At 45.1% G+C, this 24,893-nt stretch overlaps 1 protein-coding gene across 2 annotated transcripts in view; it reads right to left on the bottom strand.

Annotated features, from left to right (window-relative positions):
- LOC146035413 (ATP-binding cassette sub-family D member 1-like) overlaps positions 1 to 24,893 on the bottom strand; it is an 84,435-nt gene that overhangs the window by 42,144 nt on the left and 17,398 nt on the right. For both annotated transcript variants that reach the window (XR_014460645.1, XM_083158835.1), the window contains exons 2-7: positions 22,306 to 22,486; positions 19,807 to 19,949; positions 15,980 to 16,148; positions 11,159 to 11,253; positions 8,660 to 8,805; positions 4,879 to 5,024 (exon numbers count right to left, since the gene is read on the bottom strand). Coding sequence is in view for 1 of the 2 variants with exons in the window: in XM_083158835.1 (XP_083014961.1) it covers positions 4,879 to 5,024; positions 8,660 to 8,805; positions 11,159 to 11,253; positions 15,980 to 16,148; positions 19,807 to 19,949; positions 22,306 to 22,486 (880 nt within the window). In the remaining variant the exon portion in view is untranslated. The remainder of the gene's footprint in view (positions 1 to 4,878; positions 5,025 to 8,659; positions 8,806 to 11,158; positions 11,254 to 15,979; positions 16,149 to 19,806; positions 19,950 to 22,305; positions 22,487 to 24,893) is intronic.

The raw sequence follows: 24,893 nt of genomic DNA, 5'->3' as shown, positions 1-24,893 counted from the left end.
ATAGCAATGCGTGGCTCGCAGTGTCGCTGTTGCCTGGCCAAATAGTCAGTTCAGGCAAGAATATTCTTGCTACATTGTATATTTGACCGCGGCTCCCAGGGCTGGCAGGATGTAGTTAGCCGTTTTAACTACATCTTGATACACAGGGGGCTCCGCCGAAATTGCTGGGGCTGAGTACCGTGTGTACATGGCTTTAGACATATTGAGTTAAAGAAAGCACTGGGACATCCGAGAAGAGATAGCATAGAGTCCGGTTGAGATACTAATAAGAGCAGTAGAGGAAAGGTAGAGTTGAGTAACATTTGCAGAGAAATGATACTGGAAGTCAAAAAAACTAATGAGTTTATCTAAGGAGGATGTATAGAGAGGCAAAAGGAGAGGACCAAGGACAGAACCATTGTAAGCTTGCAGCAGGGCCCTCCTACCTCCAAGTCTGTCTGTTGTTGCCCAGTTTGTCTGATCACTGTCTACTATTGTAAAGCGCAACGGAATCTGCTGCGCTATATAAGAAACTGCTAATAATTAAATAAATAAATAATGGGGGATGCCTACAGTTAGTGGAAGTAAGGGGAGGTGGAGTAATGAGCGAAGACAGAGAAAGAACAGTCAGAGAGGTAGGAGGACAGCCAGTAGAGGGCAGTATCACACAGAAGGACGTGAAGGTTTTGTAGAAGGGGATAGTGGTCCACAGTGTTAAAAGCAGCAGAGAAATAGAGCGAGAGAGAGAGAGACACACACACACAGAGAGAGAGAGACACAGACAGACAGAGAGAGAGAGAGCGACAGAGAGAGCGAGACAGAGAGACAGAGAGGGGTGTCCTTTAGATTTGGCAGCAAGGAGGTCATTGCATACTTTGGTAAGGACAGTTTCAGTGGAATGGAAAGGATGAAAGTCAGACTGGAACGGGCCAAGCAGGGAGTGGGGGGTAAAACAGAAAGGCGGTTATAGACAATACACTCAAGGAGTTTGGAGGCAATAGGGAGGAGAGCGATGGGGCGGTAGATGGAAAGGGTGTTTGGATGAAGGGTAGGTTTTCTAAGAACAGGGGAGATGAGAGCATGCTTAACGTCAATTGTAAGTCCTCATAGAACACAGGTTCTCAAACTCGGTCCCCAGGACCGCACACAGTTGTTTTGCAGGTTTCCTCAAAGAATTAAAAGTGAAATAATTAGCTCCACCTGTAGGTCAGTGAGTAATGAGTGCACCTGTGCCCCTACCGGGTGATCTGGAAACCCGTGAAAAGTGTGGGCTCCTGAGTACAGAGCTTGAGAACCTCTGTCATAGAAGTTACAATACAAGAAATGTGAGAGTAGATATAAAGATTGTATAAATGGCTTTTATACCGTACACTCTGCACGCATCATCAAGTGGTGTGTAAAAGCCAAATTCAGTGTCACATTTATCCAAATAAAAAAATATACTTACACTTCAAACTCTCCCGAAATCATGTATATAGTATAATACTGTATGACAAATTTAATTATTTGCGCTCACTCTTTTAAGAGAAAAAAAAAAGGCCTTTTATTAGTCTTTGGGGTTTCCATTTAGGTTTCACCTGAAGATCTGCGTACACGGTACCATACATGCATACATACATGTAGGGATAACACTTCTTTAATTATACATAAATAAATAAAAATCCCCCCACAGGGAGAGGACCAAGTCAGCTGCACTCAGAGACATGTGCCGTTTTCTAAAAAGTGTATATTAACCCGTTTCAGGTCTGCGGTACCATACACCAAGAAGCCGCAGTGTCCTAAAACATTGGAGCTGATTAATGCACTCTTTTCAGAAAACAGCGCAAGTTTGCTTTTATGGACTGTTTGTAATTGTAGACTCCAAAAGGCATCTGAGCAGTTTTTAAGGAGTGCCGATCCAATCCACATTTATAAACATCGTATTGTTTGTTTGCAGTGCCATCTAATGTGACCCATCTGAAGATGAGATTGCCCATTTATCCAGATGATCTTTGTAACTCCCCTGGAGCTGTTGACATAACTCAGGGAAGAGCTTGGAACTGGAACTAATGGGACTGAACTGGATCAGTGACCTTTCTAAACTAGGAAATGCATAAAAGCATCCTCGACTCATAGATGGTGTTCTTAACATACCACAGAATACGGGCATGATTCTGGTTCCTCTCTATAATGGATAAAACCATGCTGCACTGCAGGTGGGGCAGATGTAACATGTGCAGAGAGAGTTATGCTGGCCATACGTCAGACCAACTTTCCTCCAACCATCCAGCTAGTTTATCCAACTAAAACACCGCCCCACACCCCCCACACCCCTAACAAACTGTTTTCATCAGACCAGCCAACTTCTGCCCAACTTGTGATGTCACAGAAGTAGGCGGACAGTGCTGCCTTCTGTATTTTTTGGTTCAATAAGTGGTTTAATTCCAGGGCTATGTAGTGGAAGTGATTGCAAGTAAATGGAACTCTCTGCCTTCCACACCAGGCAATCTTATAGGTTACATGGATCTCTTGACATTTTTAAATGCAAATAATTTGTAACAATCTTCCCCAGTGTTGCAACATTAAATCGATTAGTTATGGACTTCAGAAGAATAGTGATCTAGATGATTAGGGGACAGATGTATAAAATGTTGTAAAGAGTGGGGATGTTTCCCATACCAATCAATCAGCTTCTAGTAATCCTTCTTTATAAATACCAGCTAAAATGTGATTTGTTGCTATGGGAAACTTCTACAATTGTTCTGGTTGTTAAGTTGAATATGTCCAGAGGTGGGTGCCTGGACCCTGCAGCTACAGCACAGCGGTGGTGCCTGGACCTTGGTGATGGTAATTGCGGGGAGGCAGGTCATCGCGAATGGGTGCCGGAGACTGTGGATTTGCCGGTAATTGCACGGAGAGGGGACTGTTTGCTCTATGACTGCAGGGGCGGTGCCGGTGCTTGCCGGGTGATCGCAGGGGGAATGGGGCTTTTGTGCTGCTGTTAGTAGTGCCTGCAGGGGTAGTGGGGCGCTGCTGATGCAGATCGGAGGAAGGTGCAAGGTTTGACTTTTCCCAGCTAGTTGGAACGACCGTTTTGGCTGATTATGGTTTGCTCCCACACACTAGAGAGATAATCATTCTGGTGTATGGCTGACATTAGATTTGGGTGGGGTTGTACTTCATACTGATATCTATATTGCAGTGTAAAAATAATGCAGACAGTATTTACCCTGCACAGAAACAAGATAACAACCAAATCTAACTCTATCTGCGCATGTTACATCTGCCCCACCTGCAGTGCACAGGGTTTTGTAAATTAGAGAATTTGCTTTTGCAAGTGAACCAGAATCAGGCCCTATATGTCATGAATGTTCTGAGTATTAAAATTTGTGAGACTTCCGCTCTAGAAACCTTCATATATATATATATAATAAAGACTCGCAGGGGAATCAGCTGCAATACATTTTGGCCACTAAAAACAGGACAGTGGGGGTGATTCAAGATCATTCGTCCCAGGCATATTCACACCAGGGACCGATGATGCGGCTCTGTACATGTGTATGGGCGATTATACGCATGTGCAGGGCCGCTGTGCGAATACCTCTGCCACTATCACAGTCGGCGAGGTGTTCGCACGGGTAGGGGGCGAGCAGGGGGTACTCCCGGCATTTTATGGGCATCCCCAAGAAAAGCTGGGCAGTCCCCTGGGCCGATGCCTGCCGGGGGCGGACGGCTGGCTTCACATGACGTCACCGCCTGCCGTTCTGCTGACTCCGGCTGACTTATTTCCAAAGAGAAATCATTCGATGGTCGGCGACCATCAAATGATCTCTCTCCCCTTTGGCTGCATGCAAGGGGGTGTATTCCGCGTACATCCACTCACGTGGTACCGAGGGGATTCACAGGGCAGTGGGGGCGGGCGTACATTCGTCCGGCGGGTGGCGTTAACCCACAAATAACCGCTGCTCAGTGAGGGGTACCGAATGAGGCCCTTTATCTTATTCATTTTTTAGGACAATCCAAACAGAACCATTTTTAGCACCCCCCAAAATGACCAGTTTTCGGATAAGACCCGCGCAGAATCTGCGATGAGCTCACCACCGATCTATGTGTTTTCTGGGCCGTGATTGCGAGAGAAAAAAACGGTAATAATTTACAGGCTTTTTTTTTTGAATGTCCCCCCTCCGTTGCTTATGCAGTTATTTCAGAATGCTTAGCTCTCTCTCTCTGTAGTCTACTGACACTCAACCTTGTTTTGAGTCATATGTTTTTTAATCTGAAAATGTAATGAGAGCTACTGTATTAGAAAAAAAAACCTGCCCCCTTGGCACAGGAACAATCACCCACGTGGGGTAATGTGTGACTGGCCAGGCTTATGGCCTGGGCTTACTTATTAACTTGTGGGTTCTATATGCAAATAGAGGCTTCTTCATGCTCTTCCCTACACAGCTCGTCACCCCCCCCCCCCCATCTCCGCCTCAACCAGTTCCAAACTGTCAGCACTGGTTCTTAGTCCCTTTAAGTAAGCTTGGCAGGAACATGGGTGTATATTTATTTATAGTCCTTCCTTTTTCCTCTATAAATGTCTATGATAATTATGATTCATCATTCATTCCAGTAAAATAGCACTTGCGAGATATATGCTCATTAATATGATCATATTGCAATTACGCTAAAATGCCCTTAATGTATTCCGCCCTTCCCACGCCCATTCCGCCACTTGGTCAGTGAGGTGCAAGTCCAATGTATAACATACCAATGCATGTGTAAGAATATTTGGTTCACATACGCAGTGCAGAAATGTGCACTGTAAGAAACACAAATGGGCTGGCATCAACCTCCTACTGACCCCATAGAAAATGGCATGAACAGAACATCTGCTGGCTGCACCTCTACATCCATGTTCTTGTGGAAGCTTACCTCCCTCTCTCTGCACCAAATAGAACAGGTTCACAATGTTCAGGATGTTCTCCAGGTGCTTGTCACTGAAGCCTTTCATCCTCATGTCTGTCGCTGTGTCAGGGTAAATGACCTGATCTCGGAGGCTGCCCACAGACATGTAAGGCCTGAAAATACAAGAGCACCATAGTTCAAAGGACTGTGGATTGTCTCCTAGGAACTACATATTAAATGAGTGTGACCATTGCCGAGAAATGCCAGTGGTGGCACAGACCCTTTAATTCCTTCTTGCTCTGCAGCGCCATCTACTGACTGATTAGAAATAAAACTACAACACCTAATTTGGATGGTCAGAATCTATAGCTTTGAGATGAATGTTATTAAATGTCAACAACCCCATCATATACAATTAACGTATACATGGAGAAACCATCAACTGGAGCTTTAAATTTGGTTCTGTAAAGTGCATTTCACAAAGATGAAATTCCGGGTGAGCCGATTGGCCAGTGTGTTACTGCTATAAATACAGGGAACACTACACAGGTACGTTACAGGCAACAGTATGCCAGCTTCCTGTACTTACATAGTAACATAAGAGAAACAAAGAATAGGCCTAAAGACCCATACACATTAAGCAATATATCTCAGAAAGGGCTTTCTCAGCAATATTGTTCACGATATTCTCTAGTGTGTAATTTTATCAGGGATAGTCTTAGTCACTTTCCTAAAATTTTATGAAATTAAATGTCACATTTTAGTCAAATTTTTTAATTTCGTCTTCATCAAGATCCACCGACTAAAACGTGACTAACATTTTCGTCTAATTTTAGTCATTGATTTAGTCATACTGTAGCTTTGAAGTTTAAAGATACTGTAATGGATTTTGCTGAATATCATCTCTCTATCATTCCCTTGAAGGGATACGGTCATTTGATCTACAGCAGGTTGGTTGACAAGCATTGGGTCGACACCGTTAGGTTGACATGTGTATAGGTCGACAAAAGCATTAGGTTGACAGTCAAAAGGTCGACATGCGGTTTTTCACTGTTTTTTGAACCAACATGTGCCGACAGGCGGTATTTCATGCCCTACCATCCACTAGGGCAGGGGTGGCCAAACCAGTGTTCGAGATCTACCTACGGTCCACATTTTCCAGGTCACCTAGCTGGTGCACAGCTGTAGTCATTACTAACTGTCACATTTCCCAGATCACCTAGCTGGTGCACAGCTGTAGTCATTACTAACTCTCACATTTCCCAGATCACCTAGCCGGTGCACAGCTGTAGTCATTACTGTCACATTTTAAAACATGCTGCATTCATTCATAATATGGATCCACAGGTTGCCTGGAAAACATGCACCGTTGGTAGATCTTGAGGACAGGTTTGGCCACCCCTGCACTAGGGTGTGGTGGGAGAATAAAATAGTGTGCCAAGCACAGCCAGGCACCGTGCCTGAAGCATAGCAAGCAAAGCGAGCACTGCGGTGCACTGGAAACTGTGTCCATGTCGACAGTGTTGACATTCTGTAAAAAATCTGTGAAAAAACCCCATGTCGACCTTTTGACTGTCGACCTAGAAGACACTGTTGACTTAATGCTTGTGTAAACCTATTGACCTAAAACCATGTCGACCTAGAACCATGTTGACCTTTCTCCATGTCGACCTAATGCTTGTCAACCAACATACTGTAGACCAAACGATCCCAACCCCCCTTAAATACTTTGTATACCTTTCACTACTGTATGTGCTTAGTAATCTACGTATCAAACAAGTGCAACACAAATGCCATTTCCTTCTCAGCAGGTCATTTATTTTCTGCAGATATCAATTCAAGAATACAATTGTTTTGTTTGTTTTTTGTAAAAATTTTAATTTAAATAATTAAATAAAAATACAACCTGCTGACACAAGTAAAGGGCCCCTTACATTAGAACGATATATCTGATGCTGAAATTGGATGCAGTTTCCCTTGAACTCCCCCCTGGACCTTTCCGGGAGTGACTGCATCCAATTTGGTACTTTGGTGTCATTTTGTGCATGCAATTTGCTCCAATAAATTGTATGAGATTTATCTGGCTAAATTGCATGTGTACTATACTTTCTGCAACATATCGCATACGATATATCGCATGCGCCAAAAGCACTCCGTTTTCCATCCGATTACGACAAATCGCAGTGCGGTCCGACCAACCTAGAGGCTCCCATCCGACTCTCATGCGCATCGGATCAGATGGAAAACACTAATTATGTGGCACTTTTCAGACGATATATCGGCCCGAAACATCTAAATTGGCCAAAAACGTTCTAATGTAAAGGGCCCCTACGTAGAACAGTACTAGTCTACTGCAAAATAAAATGAAGCTGTAAGGATGCATATTAGAATATATAGCTATTTAGCTAGTTATCTAATTAGCTAGCTACACAAACTGAGTGACTCGCATGACAAAGAGTTGTTGCGCAGCCGCAGCGCAACAAAGTAAATCTAGGGCCAGAGAGGATGGATAAAACTGGATAAAATACAGTATTATTAACTAATTAAATATTCCAAAAAAAAAAAAACAATCACTCCAAAATGTGGTGTCCTGATGAAAAAATGACAGCATTTTTGTCTAGTCAATTTTAGTCATGACGACATGGATGAATATTTAGTCAACATTTTCGTTATTAAAAAATTCCTATTTTTGCTACATTTTAGTCACAGAAAAAACCTGTGTCAACGAATAGTTTTAGTCTAAATTTTTGTTGAGGAAATTAACACTGATACACTCAATATCGTTAATGATGCGCACTCTCGCCAATGACCCTCTCACTCGTCCTGCATGTTCAGACATGGGAGGTCCTTGTTAACGACAGCCATGCTGCAGCATGGCCATCGCTCCCTTCCTCACCGGCATTGTGTATACACGTGCAGATGACTCGTGTAGTGTGTGTATGGGGCTTTATTCATAAACTGGCGATTTTGACTTATTTCACCTGATTACGACACTTCGTGCTAAGAAATTGTGTGAAAAGTGGCAAATCGCATGTGTTTCAGATCCGATGTGCGGTCCCTTGCACATCGGAACGGAGCCCCTATATTGCAAGTTCTGCAATAAGAATCTTTTGGATTGGACAGCCTTCGGCAGCACTTGCTGGGACCACATGCGATCCTGCCACCCGGGAATCTTCCAGCAATTAAAGGTAAATCCCACCGAGAAGCCATATAAGTGTATGGCCAGCTATAGGATGGTGTCCATTTAGCCTCATTAACTTTTCTCCTATGATATCGTGGCCCCGAGGGCTGTGGGGGTTATTCTAGTTTACTCCTCCTGGCAAATTCCTTCTCAAATGTACAAAACCATGTGCACTGCAGGTGGGGCAGATGTTACTTGTGCAGAGAGAATTAGATTTGGGTGGGGTTTTACTTCAAAGTGAGATATATATTGCAGTGTCAAAATAAAGCAGTCAGTATTTTCCCTGCACAGAAACAAAATAGCTCACCCAAATCTACATTCTCTCAGCACATTTTACATCTGCCCCCTTGCAGTGCACATGGTTTTGTCCATTTAAGAAGGAATTTGCCAGAAGGAGTGAACCAGAATAACCCCCTGTGTATTGTGGATTATGCTTTGGGAGTGTTGAGGCTGTGTATCGGGGGTAGTTGAATAGCCCCCGTCATGATCCGTTTTCTGCGGTAAATGACCACTGCTAACTGGATACTGTATATTTAGCAGAGTAATTCCAGTGTGGATGAAAGAAAACAAAAATGTAAAGTCCCCAATAAGATAACTACACAAAAGACACAGGCAGCAAAGTCTTACCTCTGGGGTATGTAAAACATGTGTTGGGGAAGGGGCTTGTACAGCACACCGCTATATGCAGGCCACAGACCTCCAAGGATACGAAACAATGAGCTTTTCCCGCAGCCATTAGGCCCTGTGATGAGAAGGTGCATCCCCTCCTCTACCTGTAGGTGTAGAAACCAGGACAGAAGTATTACATAGTACTAATCACTGCATTGTACACACATATACATAGAGAATATAATAGTGTGCCGAACGTAGCGAGGCAGCGAGCCAGAAGCATGGCAAGAGAAACGAGCCATGCAAGGGTATGCGGTACACTAATGGAGGATCCATGTCCACACTGACACCCAAAACTATGTGGTAAACTCATGTCGACCTTTTCAAAGTCGACCTTTTGCATATGGACGACTGACTGTATTTAGAACCTGTAGATCTATCAATCCACAACCACAATCATTCGCAATGTCAGTCGCCCTTTCTCTGTGGTGGCTTGTCCCAAACAAATCATTTATTGTAGTATACGTCAAGCCGGAACTTTGTTCCCTGGTGTTCTTTACCTTCCCTTACTTCTACCATTATCCACTCCCTACGGTTTACAATGGCACCGAACCCTTGGGTTCTGCAGCCCCGCTGCTTATTTGGGTATGAGGACTTCTGATGCAGCAGGATTTATAAACCCATTTATCAATGTCCTGCGATGTCCAGTACTGTAGGTACTTTTTTTTGTTTTGTTTTTTCATTCTATGCCTGTACTCTGCAAGGTGCTGCATATCCCCTGTGGTGCCATATAAGGGATAATAATAACATAATATTGCATTGGGGACACAGTAGCATCTGCTCTTAGGCAGGTCATCTTAACATACAGTATGGGCTCAATGGGCAGCAGACCAAGGGCACCCAATGCTAGGGGCCTTCGAGCTGTGGCAGATTGGGCTGTGGACATCTGCCTCCTGAGCTTCTTGGGAGGCAGTAGAGCAGTTATATTTTAGAACTAAAATGTCCAGGTCTACAGTCATAAGGTCAGCCACTATAGGTCAACAGGGTCAAAAGGTCGACATGAGGTTTTAATTTTTTTAAGGGTGAATATGTCGACATAGGTCGGTATGGACACCATATCACCATATCTAAGTGTACTGCGTCCCCTCGCCATGCTTCGGGCACGGTGCCTTGCAGCGCTTGGCACATTATTATATTCTCCCTCCACTCCATAGTGGATGGTAGGGCATGAAATACCGCCTGTCGGCTCAACATGGAAAACTCATGCCGACCTAGAGTCAATCTATCATGCCCTGATTGTGAATCGCACTCAATCTGGCAGCTTCCCAGACTGCAGCCAGACAGTGAATGGCTGTCAGCATGCTGATTGGTGGATGGCTGGAGCTATCCATCAATCAGAGTTCATCATTCTCTTCCTGCTTCCCAAACTGCAGCCGTAAATGACTGTCAGCATGCTGATTGGTGGATGGATGGAGCTTTCAACCAATCAGAGTGCAGACAGCCAAGCATGTGGCTGTGGAGAGGCCCCAAAATGCTTTGCTTTGCCCAGGGCCTATAATGCGGTTGATGGCCCTGCTCTGAGGGACAGAAAAGAACCAGTAAACGCTAATGCATTTAATATAGCTGATCATGTTACCCAACTGGCCCGATATCTAGGCTTGTGTATCTTCAATAGGAGAGCAATTCCTGGGAACACACCAATCAAAACCGATTAGATTAGCTTCCCATGGGTTTAATATGAATTTATTAATGTGCATCAGTAAGTACAAATTATTTCTAATCACTGGGACGGTATAAATAGGTACCAAGGTCATGGCTTCAGTACCAGGGAGAGATCTATGAGCATTGCCAGCGCAACCTGGTCCTTGGACGTTTGACTTTGTCTCCTTACTATCACTGTCTTAATAAACGCTGATAACAAGCGCTGGAGTTAATGAACTTCAACCACTATTTCTTTACAAATAATATTGTGAATGCAGAGTTGATCAATGTCTCCTTTGCAAAGTGTCACAGGTAACAAATCTTATGTAATAATCTATATCAGTGAAAGGCTGGATGAGGGCGACAATTGAGGTGCCTAATCTGTTTATCTAGATTTCAAAGAAGGTTATCAGAGAAAAAAGGATTAAGTAATAGCAAACAGCAAGAACAGTACGGATGAAAGGTTAATACGGCTGCTGTTCAGGTCATGACTTGCAGCAATACATTCCACAATTGCAAAAAATCACCAACGGTGCACATACACTACTGCAATTTCATGGGGAAAAGTGGCATGCCATCCCGCTTGAACCACCCAGACGGCAGGATCACATATAATACAACGTTTTGCGGTCCTTTTGCATACGATGTATCGGACACGATCCAAACATCGAATCGGGATCGGACATAAAACACATGCGATTTGACACATTTTTCATCGGATTTATAAGCCTGATGCGTCGCAAATCGGATGAAAAGTGCCCAAATCGAACTAGCGTGTGGGTACCTTAAGACGAAGATGTTTTTCCATGCACTTACCCGAATATTGAGGCTGGCAACCACCACATCGCCTGTTGGAGTGACAATCGGGATATTCTCACATATGATTCCATTCTCTACATCCACCACTTGCCCTACAAGAGCAAAGACCAGACGCACATCACAGAGTTAGCATGATAGGAACAGTCAGGAACCAAACGTTGGGAAAGCTTATCCTTGGTAACAATAAGGACAAGAAGCCATTCAGGGCTTAACATTACTAGTCAGGATACAGTCACTAGGTCCACCCTAGCATTGGGTCAACCACTGATGGTCCACAGGGCTTAGGTTGACATGGCTATGGTCGACAGGGCTGGAAGGTCAACACAAGCATTAGGTAGACAATGGAAAATTTGACAGTCAAAAGATCGACATGAGATCTTCCCAGTTTTTTTTTTTTTTTTGAGCCGACATGTGCCGGCAGGTGGTATTTCATAACCTACCATCCACCATGGCATGGTTGGAGAATAAAATAAAGTGCCAATGGCAAGCAGAGTGAACCATGCAAGGAAACATGGTACACTTTGACGGTGTCCATGTCGACTGTGTCAACATTTGGGTAAAAAAAACAAAAAAACATGAAACTCATGCATTGTATCGCATCGTATGCCATATAGCCGCATGCGATGCGATTTTAAATTGTATAAGCACCCTAATGGGTGTTTTCAATGTTAAATGGCCCCCCTATACGATTTTTTATTGTATAAGCACCCTAATGGTTGCTTACAATGTTAAATGCACCCCCACTATCAACGCCAACCCGAAGCGTGGCAAGCGCAGCAAGCCCGCGAGGGGCGGTGGTAAGTGTCCTCCGACCTTTTCATACCCCCAGTATGCAAGTCAGTGTGGAGTGGATTTTATATAGTGTGGCGACCGCAGCGAGCCACCGAGCCTGAAGCGTGGCGAGAACAGCGAGCCCCGCGAGGGGACGCGTATCACTTTACATGTATTCCGCGTGCGCTCGCCACACTTCGGGCTAAAATCAACTCCACGCCGACGTGGATGGTGGGGGTATGAAAAGGTCAGAGGAAGCGTACCGTCGCCCCTTGCGGGCTCGCTGCGCTTGCCACACTTCGGGGTGGCGTTGATAGTAGAGGTGGCGTGGGGGTGCTTTTAACATTGTATGCACCCATTACGGTGATTATACAATTAATAATCTTATAGGTGGGCCATTTAACATCGAAAGCACCCATTAGGGTGCTTATACAATTTAAAATCGTATCCCATCGCATTGTATGCCATATACAATGGTATACGATTATAACTTGTATCAGATCAGGTGCCATCGCGTTGCATTGCATCGCATACCATTGTAAGGCTTATGGTATACGATGCGATGGGCGCCGTGCTAGGAAACAAGTACCTTGACCTTTTGACTGTCAACTTTCCAATTGTCGAACTAATGCTTGTATCGACCATAGCCATTTCAATCCACAAGTGTGGACGGAAGCGCCGTTGACCTTTAGTGGTCATCCCAATGTGTGTCGACGTATTGGGACCAATGTGTGGTCGACCCAATGACCCATACCCACTCTATGGCAACTCAAGCGCCAGGTTGTTTAAATAATAAAAACATTAGTAAATAATAAAAACATTAGTAACAAAAATGACACAATGGGTTGTTCTGCTTTTATTTTAGGCAAGACCAATTTATATAAAATATAGAGTTATTGATATTTAATTCATGCCAACTTAACCCTACGGCTGTCACCTGGTTGGAGGTGAAAACTTTTCTTTCAGATATAAAAAAGAGACGCCAGACAGGCCACGGAAATGTAGGTGAGCTATTCATACACTTGTCACTCACACTGCAGGCTCCAAAAATGCTGCTTCAGTGACAAGTAGCCACACTTACCAAGCTCGTCAATGATAAAACATCTGAAGAATTCAGCTGATGTCACAGTAAGTGCTCCTACGGTCTACAGCCGCTGCACACGTTGAAATGTTGTGAAATCTCTGATGTGAAACGAGGTTAAACAAGAATATACCCGTAGACCCAAGGATACCATTGAGGAAGGTGGTCGCACCCCCGAAACAGGCTGTCGGGTATTGATGCTTTGGAGCTGGTGACAGGTTCCCCTGTAGCACTACACTGTTGTGATGGGCTTGGATAAGTAACCTGCACCCTTTTTTGCTTTATGATTCCAATGCAATGCCATGTGCTATACTTTTTTATGTGACATAAAAATGTTTTGTCTAAAATCTGGTGTGCAGACCACTCTCTAATCTAGGAGATACTATATATATATATATATATATATATATATATATATATATATATATATATATATATATATATATATATATATATATATATATATATATATATATATATATATATATATATATGTGCAATTATAATAGTATACTCATTATAATAGTATACTCATGTATATATATATTTTTTGTGCATATACCCACAGCCTTACAATTACCCGCACATTTTTTGACCTGATTGTGCCGAGTCAAATATCGGGAAGCCTAACCCATAATTAAGAAAGAGAGTGCACCTGTGGATTAATTGAATTTTTATGGTAATAACTCCCCAAGGTAATTGACAACATAGTAGGAATCCTTTCCTCCCTTAATCCTCCACCCATAGTATATTCCTAATATCAGAATATTCTCTTAAAAATGGAATGTCTTTTTTAGGTACCTTTGAATCCTTAAGGTCCCATTTTACATAAACCCAGTCGGAGACGTCCGTAGCGAAAATACTGTGGAAATTGTCCCTATGCTTTTTGGTATGTCAAAACCATAAATATATTCCAAATCTTTCTTCAAGTCATCACTCAATTTCTAGGGAACCATTATTTTTCTTATTCTTCTCTTCATTTTTCTTCTCATCACCTGCCTTTTTCTTATTCATCCATTTATGTCAAATGATAATTTTCATATGTTAATAATGTTTGCCTACAAAACTGTAAAAATAATTTTTAACAGTAAAGTCCTTCTATATATATTATTTTAGAAATTATTAAAATTGTATGATATTTAAATGATTATGCAAGATGCAAAATTAAGAATTTGTATATGTTTATAGCGAACCCCTGATGAAGTCCCGTGTTGGGACGAAACGCGTTGGGATCGTCTTTAGTGCTGATATGAACTGTACCACTGAACTTTTTATGATCTGATCTAACCACCATTGTAGTGTGGAACCAGAGACATTTTAATAAATTTATATGAATTTTGGACTTTACTTCTATGTGTATTGAATTCCAATTTAAGGCTTCATATATCTAATTATTGAAGATCTTACCAAAGGGCGCCAACCCACAACTGCTACTCACATTCCTCTTGTCCCCATCCAACAGGGGTCCGTGTGGGTCCGGCAGCCCTAGCACAGTTACTATAAAAACCAGTGGCGCGAAACAAGTCTGTTCCCTATACATATATATATATCAGATATCCCCAATTCAGGCCCTGCCCTTGGTACAGTCTACCTTTTGCTTATGAAGGGACTGGTGATAGACTGTTCTGGCATGGAATGGATGGAACTAATAAAAGTATTGCAGGCATATAGCATCTTCTACATTCCCCTTATTACACAGTACACCGGAATATAGAACTTAATGGCATCAGAAACACTTGGCCGAGAGAGCGAGAGAGAGAGGCCGAGAGAGCGAGAGGCCGAGAGAGCGAGAGCGAGAGGCCGAGAGCGAGAGCGAGAGGCCGAGAGAGCGAGAGAGAGAGGCCGAGAGAGAGAGAGGCCGAGAGAGAGAGAGGCCGAGAGAGAGAGAGGCCGAGAGAGAGGCCAAGAGAGAGAGAGAGAGGCCGAGAGAGAGAGAGAGAGAGAGAGAGAGAGGCCGAGAGAGAGAGAGAGAGAGGCCGAGAGAGAGAGAGAGAGAGAGAGAGGCCGAGAGAGAGAGAGAGAGAGGCCGAGAGAGAGAGAGAGAGAGGCCGAGAGAGAGAGAGAGCTGCCGAGAGAGAGAGAGAGCTGCCGAGAGAGAGAGAGAGCTGCCGAGAGAGAGAGGAGAAATAGCTATGATTAAATAGATTGGACAAATGGACAAATGTTAGATAGCTAGATACAGTAGATGATTAGATAGCGAGATAGATGATTGGATAGCGAGATAGATGATTGGATAGCGAGATAGAGGATTAGATAGCGAGATAGAGGATTAGATAGCGAGATAGGTGATTGGATAACTCAATAGATGATTGGCACTAACATAAATTTTAGGAGGGGAGGTGGTGGGCAGGACTCAGGAGGCGGTCAGGAGGTGGGATGGTGGCGGATGCGGTGGACAGTATTCACACCGGGTTGCAGGTCGAGTTTCAACACAGGCAGCAGGCACAGATGACAGGTCAGATGGCGGGTGCAGATGACACAGCTCTCTGGCCGCAGTGAGGGCGCCGGAGAGCTGCGTCTTCTTCATCCGCCGCATGTGCTGTCATCTGTGCCCGCCACTTGTGTGGAACCCTGGCCTGACCGCATGCACTGAGTACCGGCAACCCGGGTGAGTACCCCTACCCCTTTCACACCGGCCAGGACCCTGAGTACCCACCCTGGTCCCTTGCAGGTTTGAAATCCCAGCAAATATTCCCGGGATTTTGGCCCAGGAGCCTGGGAATCTAGGCTGGTGTGAAAGGGGTAATAGTGAATGCAGGTTATGCATTACTCGCAGCAAGACTCTATAACCAGTGCCACTGCATTATCCAGCAGCTATCTGGCTCTGGACTATTATGTACAATATACTGGTTGATGTTCTGGAATGGTCAAAGGGTTGGTGAACCAGCCACGATCTCCCTGGAGGCTTACGGAAATCTTCTGCACAGATAACATTTGCTAAGAATACATTTATATCCGTATCTCACCTTTTATCTCAAGGGGTCCTTCAATGCGAATCCCATGCTGGATAACATCTTTGTTCTTGGCATTGACTTCTTCCAGTTCTCCTGGGCGTTTGTAGGTGCCTTTCTGCACATCCTCAAACACTTCGAACATATCATGGACTCGTGCTGTGTAGCCAGCCAGCTCCGTTATCTGTCAGCGGAACACAGAGACGAACTTCCGGTCAGCGCAATGCGTACTATACACTTAGGGCCTGATTCTGGTTCACTTGTAAGAACAAATTCTCTCTCTAATGGACAAAACCATGTGCACTGCAGGGTGGCAGATGTAACATGTGCAGAGAGAGTTAGATTTGGGTGTTATTTTGTTTCTGTGCAGGGTAAATACTGTCTGCATTATTTTTACACTGCAATATAGATATCAGTATGAAGTAAAAACCCCACCCAAATCTAATTCTCTCTGAAACATGTTACATCTGCCCACCTGCAGTGCACATGGATTTGTCCATTAGAGAGAGTGGGGGGCACTGATGAAAGTCCAGATACTATTGATGCCTACTGTTGTTTCCTGCATTGGTTTGGGTTGGGATCATTTGGTCTATTGCATTATGGTAGAAAGTCATTAGGTCGAATCCATTAGGTCGACATGCTAAAAGGTCGACATGATTCTAGGTCGACATGGGAAAAGGTCGACATGATTCTAGGTCGAAAGGTCATTAGTTCGACAGGTCATTAGTTCGACAAGGTCATTAGTTCGACATTGTCTATGTCGACATTCACAAGGTCGACATGGGGTTTTTCACTGTTTTTTTACCTGAATGTCAACACAGTCGACATGGACACAGTTTAAAGTGCACGGCATCCCCTCGCATCGCTCGCTGCGCTCGCGATGCGTCGGGCACGGTGCCTCGCTACGCTCGGCACACTATTTTATTCTCCCACCACGCCCTAGTGGATGGTAGGGCATGAAATACCGCCTGTCGGCACATGTTGGCTCAAAAAACAGTGAAAAACTCCATGTCGACCTTGTGAATGTCGACATAGACAATGTCGAACTAATGACCTTGTCGAACTAATGACCTGTCGAACTAATGACCTTTCGAACTAGAATCATGTCGACCTTTTCCCATGTCGACCTAGAGTCATGTCGACCTTTTAGCATGTCGACCTAATGGATTCGACCTAATGACTTTCTACCATAATGCAGTAGACCAAATGACCGCATCCCATTGGTTTCTGTTCGCACATGCATGACCTCCCATATTAGTTGCACAGATTCACATGAAATAAACCTGGCTAAAATGTCTGTTCTCATCTGCAGCCACTTTGTATACAACTCAGCCCAACAACCTGCCCACACTGGGTTGGGTAGACAGTCAAAAGATCGACATGCCTAAGGTTGACTGGCCCAAAGGTTCGACACAAGCATTAGGTTGATATTGGGAAGATTGACAGTCAAAAGGTCGACATGGGTTTTTCACTTTTTTTGTCCCGAATGTTGACATAGTCGACATAGATACCGTATTGGTGCACCGCTGCGCTCGCCATGCTACGCTCGGCACACTATTATATTCTCCCTCCACGCCCTAGTCGATGATAGGGCATGGAATACCGCCTGTCGGCACTTGTCGGCTAAAAAAGTACAGTGAAAAACCCATGTCCACCTTCCCAATTTCAAAATAATGCTTGTGTCGACCTTTTGACCCTGCCGACCTAAAGCTTGTCGGCCTTTTGACCCTGTCGACCTTTTGCTTGTGAAGACCTAAGGCCTGTTGACCTTCAGTGATCGACCCAATGGCCGTTTCCCTCTACACTAGCTTGCAGGAGCATTACCTTATTAGCATTTACATTCACTTGATATATGCTGGCCTATTTTATCCTATCAAAATACCTGTAGAAAAGTCTAGAAATATTATGCTTAAATACGATGTGCTCCTGTTAGTAATCCAAAGCACCAAGGTTGTTCTTACTCCACCCGCTTCATCTCCCGCTTGTCTGCATGTCCTCATTTTTGAGGAATGAAACCAAAAAGTTGCCCTGATCGTAGAGAAACACCACTAAAAACTGGAAGGCACTACGCCCAATTTAAAATAAATTAATCACATTTGATAATGTGCTAATTATTAGGAGATGAAGATTTTTGCAACATAGGAAACATTGGGCCTGATGCATGCGAAGTTGATAAAAGTGTTGCGTCGCATGAGATCAGTAGCAATGGATTGCCGTTCTCGGCCATCTGAGTAAAGCCTCAGCTTACTTACACTGGACTGGATGCAGGAACTCCTCTTCCAGGCCCATGAAAACTGTATCCAAGAACACGTCCCAAAAAAAGTAGAACAGTCCCTGTTGCCACTCCCGCTCCGCCCAAAAATGCTGCAGCTAAGGGTGAACTATTAGCAATCACACAGGACCTGCATGTGCGGAGATGGGCTCCCGTGCATGTGCGGAGATGGGCTCCCGTGCATGTGCGGAGATGGGCTCCCGTGCATGTGCGGAGATGGGCTCCCGTGCATGTGCGGAGATGGGCCCCCGTGCATGTGCGGAGATGGGCCCCCGTGCATGTGCGGAGATGGGCCCCCGTGCATGTGCGGAGATGGGCCCCCGTGCATGTGCGGAGATGGGCCCCCGTGCATGTGCGGAGATGGGCTCCCGTGCATGTGCGGAGATGGGCTCCCGTGCATGTGCGGAGATAGGGTCCCGTGCATGTGCGGAGATGGGGTCCCGTGCATGTGCGGAGATGGGGTCCCGTGCATGATCGGAGATGGGGTCCCGTGCATGTGCGGAGATGGGGTCCCGTGCATGTGCGGAGATGGGGTCCCGTGCATGTGCGGAGATGGGGTCCCGTGCATGTGCGGAGATGGGGTCCCGTGCAGAGATGGGGTCCCGTGCATGTGCGGAGATGGGGTCCCGTGCTTGTGCAGAGATGGGGTCCCGTGCATGTGTGGAGATTGGGTCCCGTGCATGTGCGGAGATGGGGTCCCGTGCATGTGCGGAGATGGGGTCCCGTGCATTTGCAGACCCCAAAACAACGGAGATGTACTTAAACCAATAGACTAAATATTGACAATGTTTTGATTTACGTTGCTATGCTAGACATTTATGGTGGAGCCATTTGTAGTGAGGCATGTAAAAGTTTCCATTGAGAAATGCATTTTGCTATGAGCAGGGCTTAAAATGATCATGCAGGGGGGGGGGGAGACTCATTTTTCTATGCCACCTACACCCCCTCCCCTCCCCCCATTAGGCAGAGACAGGGCCAGGGCCAGTGGTAGGGTTTTTGGCATCCTCCTGCAAACTAGAATGCTTTTCTGTGAGAACTACTATGCAGGGTCAATGTGGAGGTTAAAATGTTCCACCTCACCATTAGTTCAACCCTGCTCCTCCTCACTTTAATCCCTGGCTATGACGCTCCCATGGTGACAGATTGAGGAGGATGCCAGTTCAACCTGCATAACCTGGTGTTATAGCTGAAGGAGTTCCCATGTGACAAGGAGACTGACGGGGGGGGGGGGGGGGGGGGGGGGATTCAATGAAGTGACATTTTATGAACTAGTCCAAAAAAAAACCATCACTTTTTTGCAGTTTTTGGGTCAAATTTACATTCAACCTATTCCATTAAAGTGTTCCAAAACATCCAAAACTGGGTGCAACTGAAGAAGAAAGTCTGGTTGAATAGCACCCTGTGTCTTCCCTCTTCAGCACTGTACCAGTAACTTGTTTAATTCAGTATAATATTTCCGTGCAATGCCACCTCTAAATTGAAGGTAGACCTGATGGTACATCAGTACATTGCAAAAACGTAAGAAATTCGGATTCAGGTAAAACATGATGATAACCTAGCGGTGACTCACCTCTTTATAAGAGGACATCACTCTCTCTATGGCGTCGGCTGCAGCAGTCAGAAGGTTCCTTGCTGTGGTGAAGGCCTCAGCACGTTCACTTACTAGATCCTCTTCCTTCTTTTCCATTGCTGCTTTTTTCACTGCGTCCGAATCTGATGCACAAAAAGTAGAGCAAAAACGGTCGGAGAACTGGAAACATATTAAGTCTATAGGGTGCATTATGGCATAAGATCATTAATTAGGCTTTTTTCACGCATAGTAGACATTAAGGGGCCAATTTAAGGGGCGTTGCTTCGGGGCTGAAGGTACGCGTGTGTGATTATGTGCATGCACAAACCCATGGAGCGAATGGCTTCGGCAACTTTCACACTCTTCGAGCTGTTTGCTCAAGGGGGGGGGGGGGGGTTATGGGCACTCCCGTAAAAACGCTGGGCGTTCTCCTGCAGATACCTGCATGTCCCCCGCCCCCTCTTCGGCAGTCTCTGATGGAAATAAAAGTTGGTTCGGCAACCATGAAATGATCTCTCTCCCCTTCGGCCGCATGCGAGGGGATTGTGTTCTCGTAGAGAGAACGCAGTGTGAGAATTCACTAGGAACCTATAGCAGGAATGGCTGCACCTGGTTCCTAGAGACACAGGCTGACTGTAGCCCAGCATTCTTCCAGTCCACTAATGGCTGCAATATTGCTTTCCACTGTAAGTACTGTTGCTGCTGGAGCAATTGATTTTAAACCTAAATGAATGGACTCATCAGGAAAGCAATTCTGGCAGCAGCCACCAAAACATGGGCCTGATTCACACCTGATCGCACAGCTGCTAACTCTCGTAGCCCATCGATCAGGTATACGCTGTCCAGCCAGAGTGAAATCCCGCCATGTGCAAGCCTGCCTATTGCTTAGCTAAATGGGTGATTAGCTGCAGATCCATTCGCAAGCCGCTCATTCCCAGCGTCTGTGCAATACCCAGGACTTACTCAGTGGCTGCGATAGAAACAGGCTGATCGGGGGCCAGAGCTGACACCTCAAACCCTCCCTCCACACGCCAGCATTTTCCCTGACACTCCCAGAAAACAGGCGGTTACCAGCAAAAAATGTCGGCTTCCTGTCAATCAATTTGCAAAGAATCAGTGGTTAAAATAAGTAGCAGGCTTTTATTACAGGGTGGCCTCGTGCATGCGTACTACGGCCCGCGTGCATGCGCAGTCTACCGATTATCGCCCGGCCTGCAAATTCACAGCTGTGCAATCAGGTCTAATTTAGGCCCCGAGTACAGCATGATTAACAGAATTATTTAAGACACATCACAGGTCAAAGGTTCAGAAATGCAGTGCAGGCGCAGCCAAGTTTTGTTCCTCTTTAGGTGCCACGTGTTTAACAAGGGCAAAGAGTTTCCGGTTTGCAATAACCATTATAACAATTGCAAATATTTACACTAGTAATAGAGGGGTACGAAAATGGTTATGCAGATAATTTGGGCAGCTGTGCTCTTGTTCCACTCTGAGCAGGACACAGGGACAAGTATCAAACACTGGAGAGTAATAAAGTGGACAGATATAAAGTACTAACCCACCAGCACCTAATTGAAATGTAACAAACTGGGGGGTAGATGTATGAAGCAGTGATAAAGGAGAAGTGCCCTATGGCAACCAATTAGCACTGAAGTAACAACTATAATTTGCATAATATAAAATTATACAGAGAAGCTGATTGGTTGCCATGGGCCACTTCTCCAGATTGGAGCATATTGTCTAACAAGGGAGGCACTAAAGGTCCCCATACATAAGGCCGACTTGTCCAAAGGACAAAACGGATGTTATTTCCCCAGCAGCTCCCGGGAGGGCTCTCACAGGATTTGGCACTTGATGTGACAAGTTTTGCATGCGATTTATTACATGCAACTCCCAGGCAGCTGCAGGCAGAGGGAGATGGGCAGCGGGGTTCATGGAGAGCCGGGCAGGGGAGCCGGGAGACGAGCTGCAGAAAAAAAAAATACCCATGCAAATAAATGGGAGGCCACTGATTTTCTGATCTCAGCCAATCAGCGGTCTGCCATTCATTTGTATAGGGTTTGGGTTTTTTTTGCACCTAGTCTCCCGGCTCCTGGCTCCCCTGCCCGGCTCTCCATGAAGCCAGCCGTCCGGCTGCCCCATATCTGCATCCACTCGCTGCCTCTCTGCATCCCACTCCTGCCACACTTCGTCCCCCGCTGGCTCCCAGCGTCCCCCTGCCGCTCTTATGTTCAGCCCGTCTGACCTCGTGACTCCCATCTGATGCGCACAGGACACCGATTCAGGACAGGATAGCAAAATGAGATTTGGTCTGATTTATCGACCCGATCCGTCGGAATCGGGTGAAATCGGACCAAATCTCATTAGTGTATGGGGGCCTTAACTCAGCATATGACACTCAAAACATCCTCATGTGCCACTTTGTAGTAACTAGTGCTAGGAGGGTTGCCTACCCCTGAACTGTTGTTTTCTAATGTGTTAGCACAAGTCTTGGATCCATACCAGTCTTTGAGTATCCAGTAGCTGTGATGATGGGTACTGCCACCATGACCAGACCCGACGCGCTCCACACGTACTTCATCAGGAACTGTTCTAGCATCACATACCACAGCCTCTCCAGCAGGATGATGTTTATCTGTGAGGATAGGTCCTTGTAGCATTTCTGCAGCAGAGACATTTCCACCTGCAGACAGGAACAATGAGAAGGTCACAAACAGGGCAGAAGACGTCTGTCAGTATACACCTGGCGCATACAGCACACTCGGTAACTAATAACCAAGAGTCAATGGTCTCTTATTACATATGGCAGCGAGGGTATGGGTTGAGTGTCTAGATCCCCTACTATACACTCATGGGTGTGTTGGAAGAGCTGCTAATTATTATATTTAAAATACTGACAGTATTTAAACGCAGGCAGATTTAAACGCAGGCACTTCAGCTGGTAATTATAGAACATTTCTAAACTTGCTTTAAAATTTAAAAAGTTCAAATTATATATATATATATATATATATATATATATACACATATATATACACATACATACATACATACATACATACACACACATACATACACACATAGGATTCCTACTACATCCTTACTGCAGTCACTTTAAGCTGCCCTTCTAGTCCCGCAGACCGTCTTTTCGTGTGACTTTTTCAGGTTCCGTTTTCTGTGGTATGTCTATAGTCTGTGTGTGACTACGGCTATCTGCACATTATGTTCTAAGTTACAGTGCTTTCCTGGAAAACACTAACGTAGCATTTCATATGAAGATACAGCTGGGCGTACACAGAATATAGACACGCCACATTTTGTACTCAGCAGAAGCTGCTTGTGAGTCATTCCTGCCAGGCATCTTGAAGGCAAGCGAAAGCCTACCAGGCATCTTGAAGGCCTCCCTCCACCCCCCCCCCCCGCATCCTTCATTTACATGCGGGGGGGGGGGGGGATGTGTAAGGAAGACACAACCCCTTGCATATCTCCACTGCAGGAGAAATCATTCGATGGTTGCCAACTATCAAATGATTTCTAACCGCTTCGCAAATAGAAATCAGTGGGAACTACCTTTTATTTGCGAGTTCCGGGTTGAAGCCGCCCACCCCCCGGCACACATCGTCCTGCCCACGTGCCTATGGGAACGCCCAGCGGTTTCATGGGGACGCCCATAAAACACTGGGCGTTCTCATGGGTAACCCCCGTCCTCCGCTGGCTCAGTGACCAAGCAATTCACCAAAGCCATTCGCAAAGGGGACCTGCGTATTCACATAATATACCATGCGCAGAGCCCCAAACATCATCCGAATGAATTAGAATGACCCCCAATATCCCAGGTTGCTGCGTGTTCACATGCAATCGCCCGGGATATTTATATCAGTATTAATGAATTCAGTGCACAATAAGGCCTCAGAACAGTTTTTAGACCCAGTCTACTCAGCAGAAACACAATAGAACTGAGGAACTCTGCAAGTCACACAGGAGTTACACAATGTGACAATCATGAATGACTAATGACCTGAATAATTCTCCTTCTTCAGTTGTTTGCCAGCACAGGCCACAGACCGGCAGGAAAGAAGAAAGTGCTATAATGAAAGATTTCTGTAGTCATGCGAACACACTGTATAAAGCGGATGTCGTAATCTTGGTCTGAAGAGCTTCTAAGTGGTGTCTTGATGGCTGGGGAGGGTATATCACACACAATAGCTATTACACAACGCAGTCTGTTTAATAGGAGGAAATGGAGCTGCTTAGAAAAGAAAGTCACTAGTCCTATAATTCTGTTTCCCAAACTCCGCCATTATACTGCGGACTGCAATGATTTCCATGCTGGAGCGCAGGTGACCATTAGTGTCTCAGTCAGTTTTATTTACCCAACTGGACTCAATTATTTATTTACAGTATCTTATATAGCGCAGCATATTCCATTGCGCTTTACAATAGGAAACGGCAAGCTCAAGCAAGAATATCCTTAAAACCGGCACTGTAACGGGGAAGTATTGGGAACTCTGTATTAAACTATTTCTGATGAGAGCTCTATGTGGCTTATTTGCTAAGATGGGATTTCTATTGAAGATGGGATGCTGTCCATTGAAACCAATCAGAATCATCTTATTTATTTAGCACCTTCTAGAGCAGGGGTGGCCAAACCGCTCCTCAAGATCTACGGTCCACGTTTTCCAGATCCCCTAGCTGGTGCACAGCTGTAGTCATTACTAACTGTCACATTTTCAAACCTGCTGCATTCATTCCTACTATAGATCTACAGGTTGCCTGAGACACATGAGCTGTTGGTAGATCTTGAGGACATGTTTGGCCAACCCATAGCAACATCCCATCTTCGTAAATAAACCCCTATGATATGTGTTCTTTAATCCATTCCTCAAGTGCTTGTCCCAACTTCGCTGGATCAGTAATTGTCCCATTTGTTTCCACAGACTTGAATTGTGGAGTTGAGACCCACTGGTTTATTAAAGGACTACTCAATGTGGTTATTGAGCCTGGGAATAGAAAACAGGTTAGTACAATCTAACCATCCATGTGCAGGGTCAAGCTATAGCCAGTGACAGGGTAATTCAGGTGTGGTATGC

This window comes from Crinia signifera, chromosome 9, assembly GCF_055691185.1.
Source record: "Crinia signifera chromosome 9, ASM5569118v1, whole genome shotgun sequence".
Lineage (NCBI taxonomy): Eukaryota > Metazoa > Chordata > Amphibia > Anura > Myobatrachidae > Crinia > Crinia signifera.
Note: the sequence above shows the minus strand (reverse complement) of the source record. Positions and strands in the feature narration are given on the sequence as shown.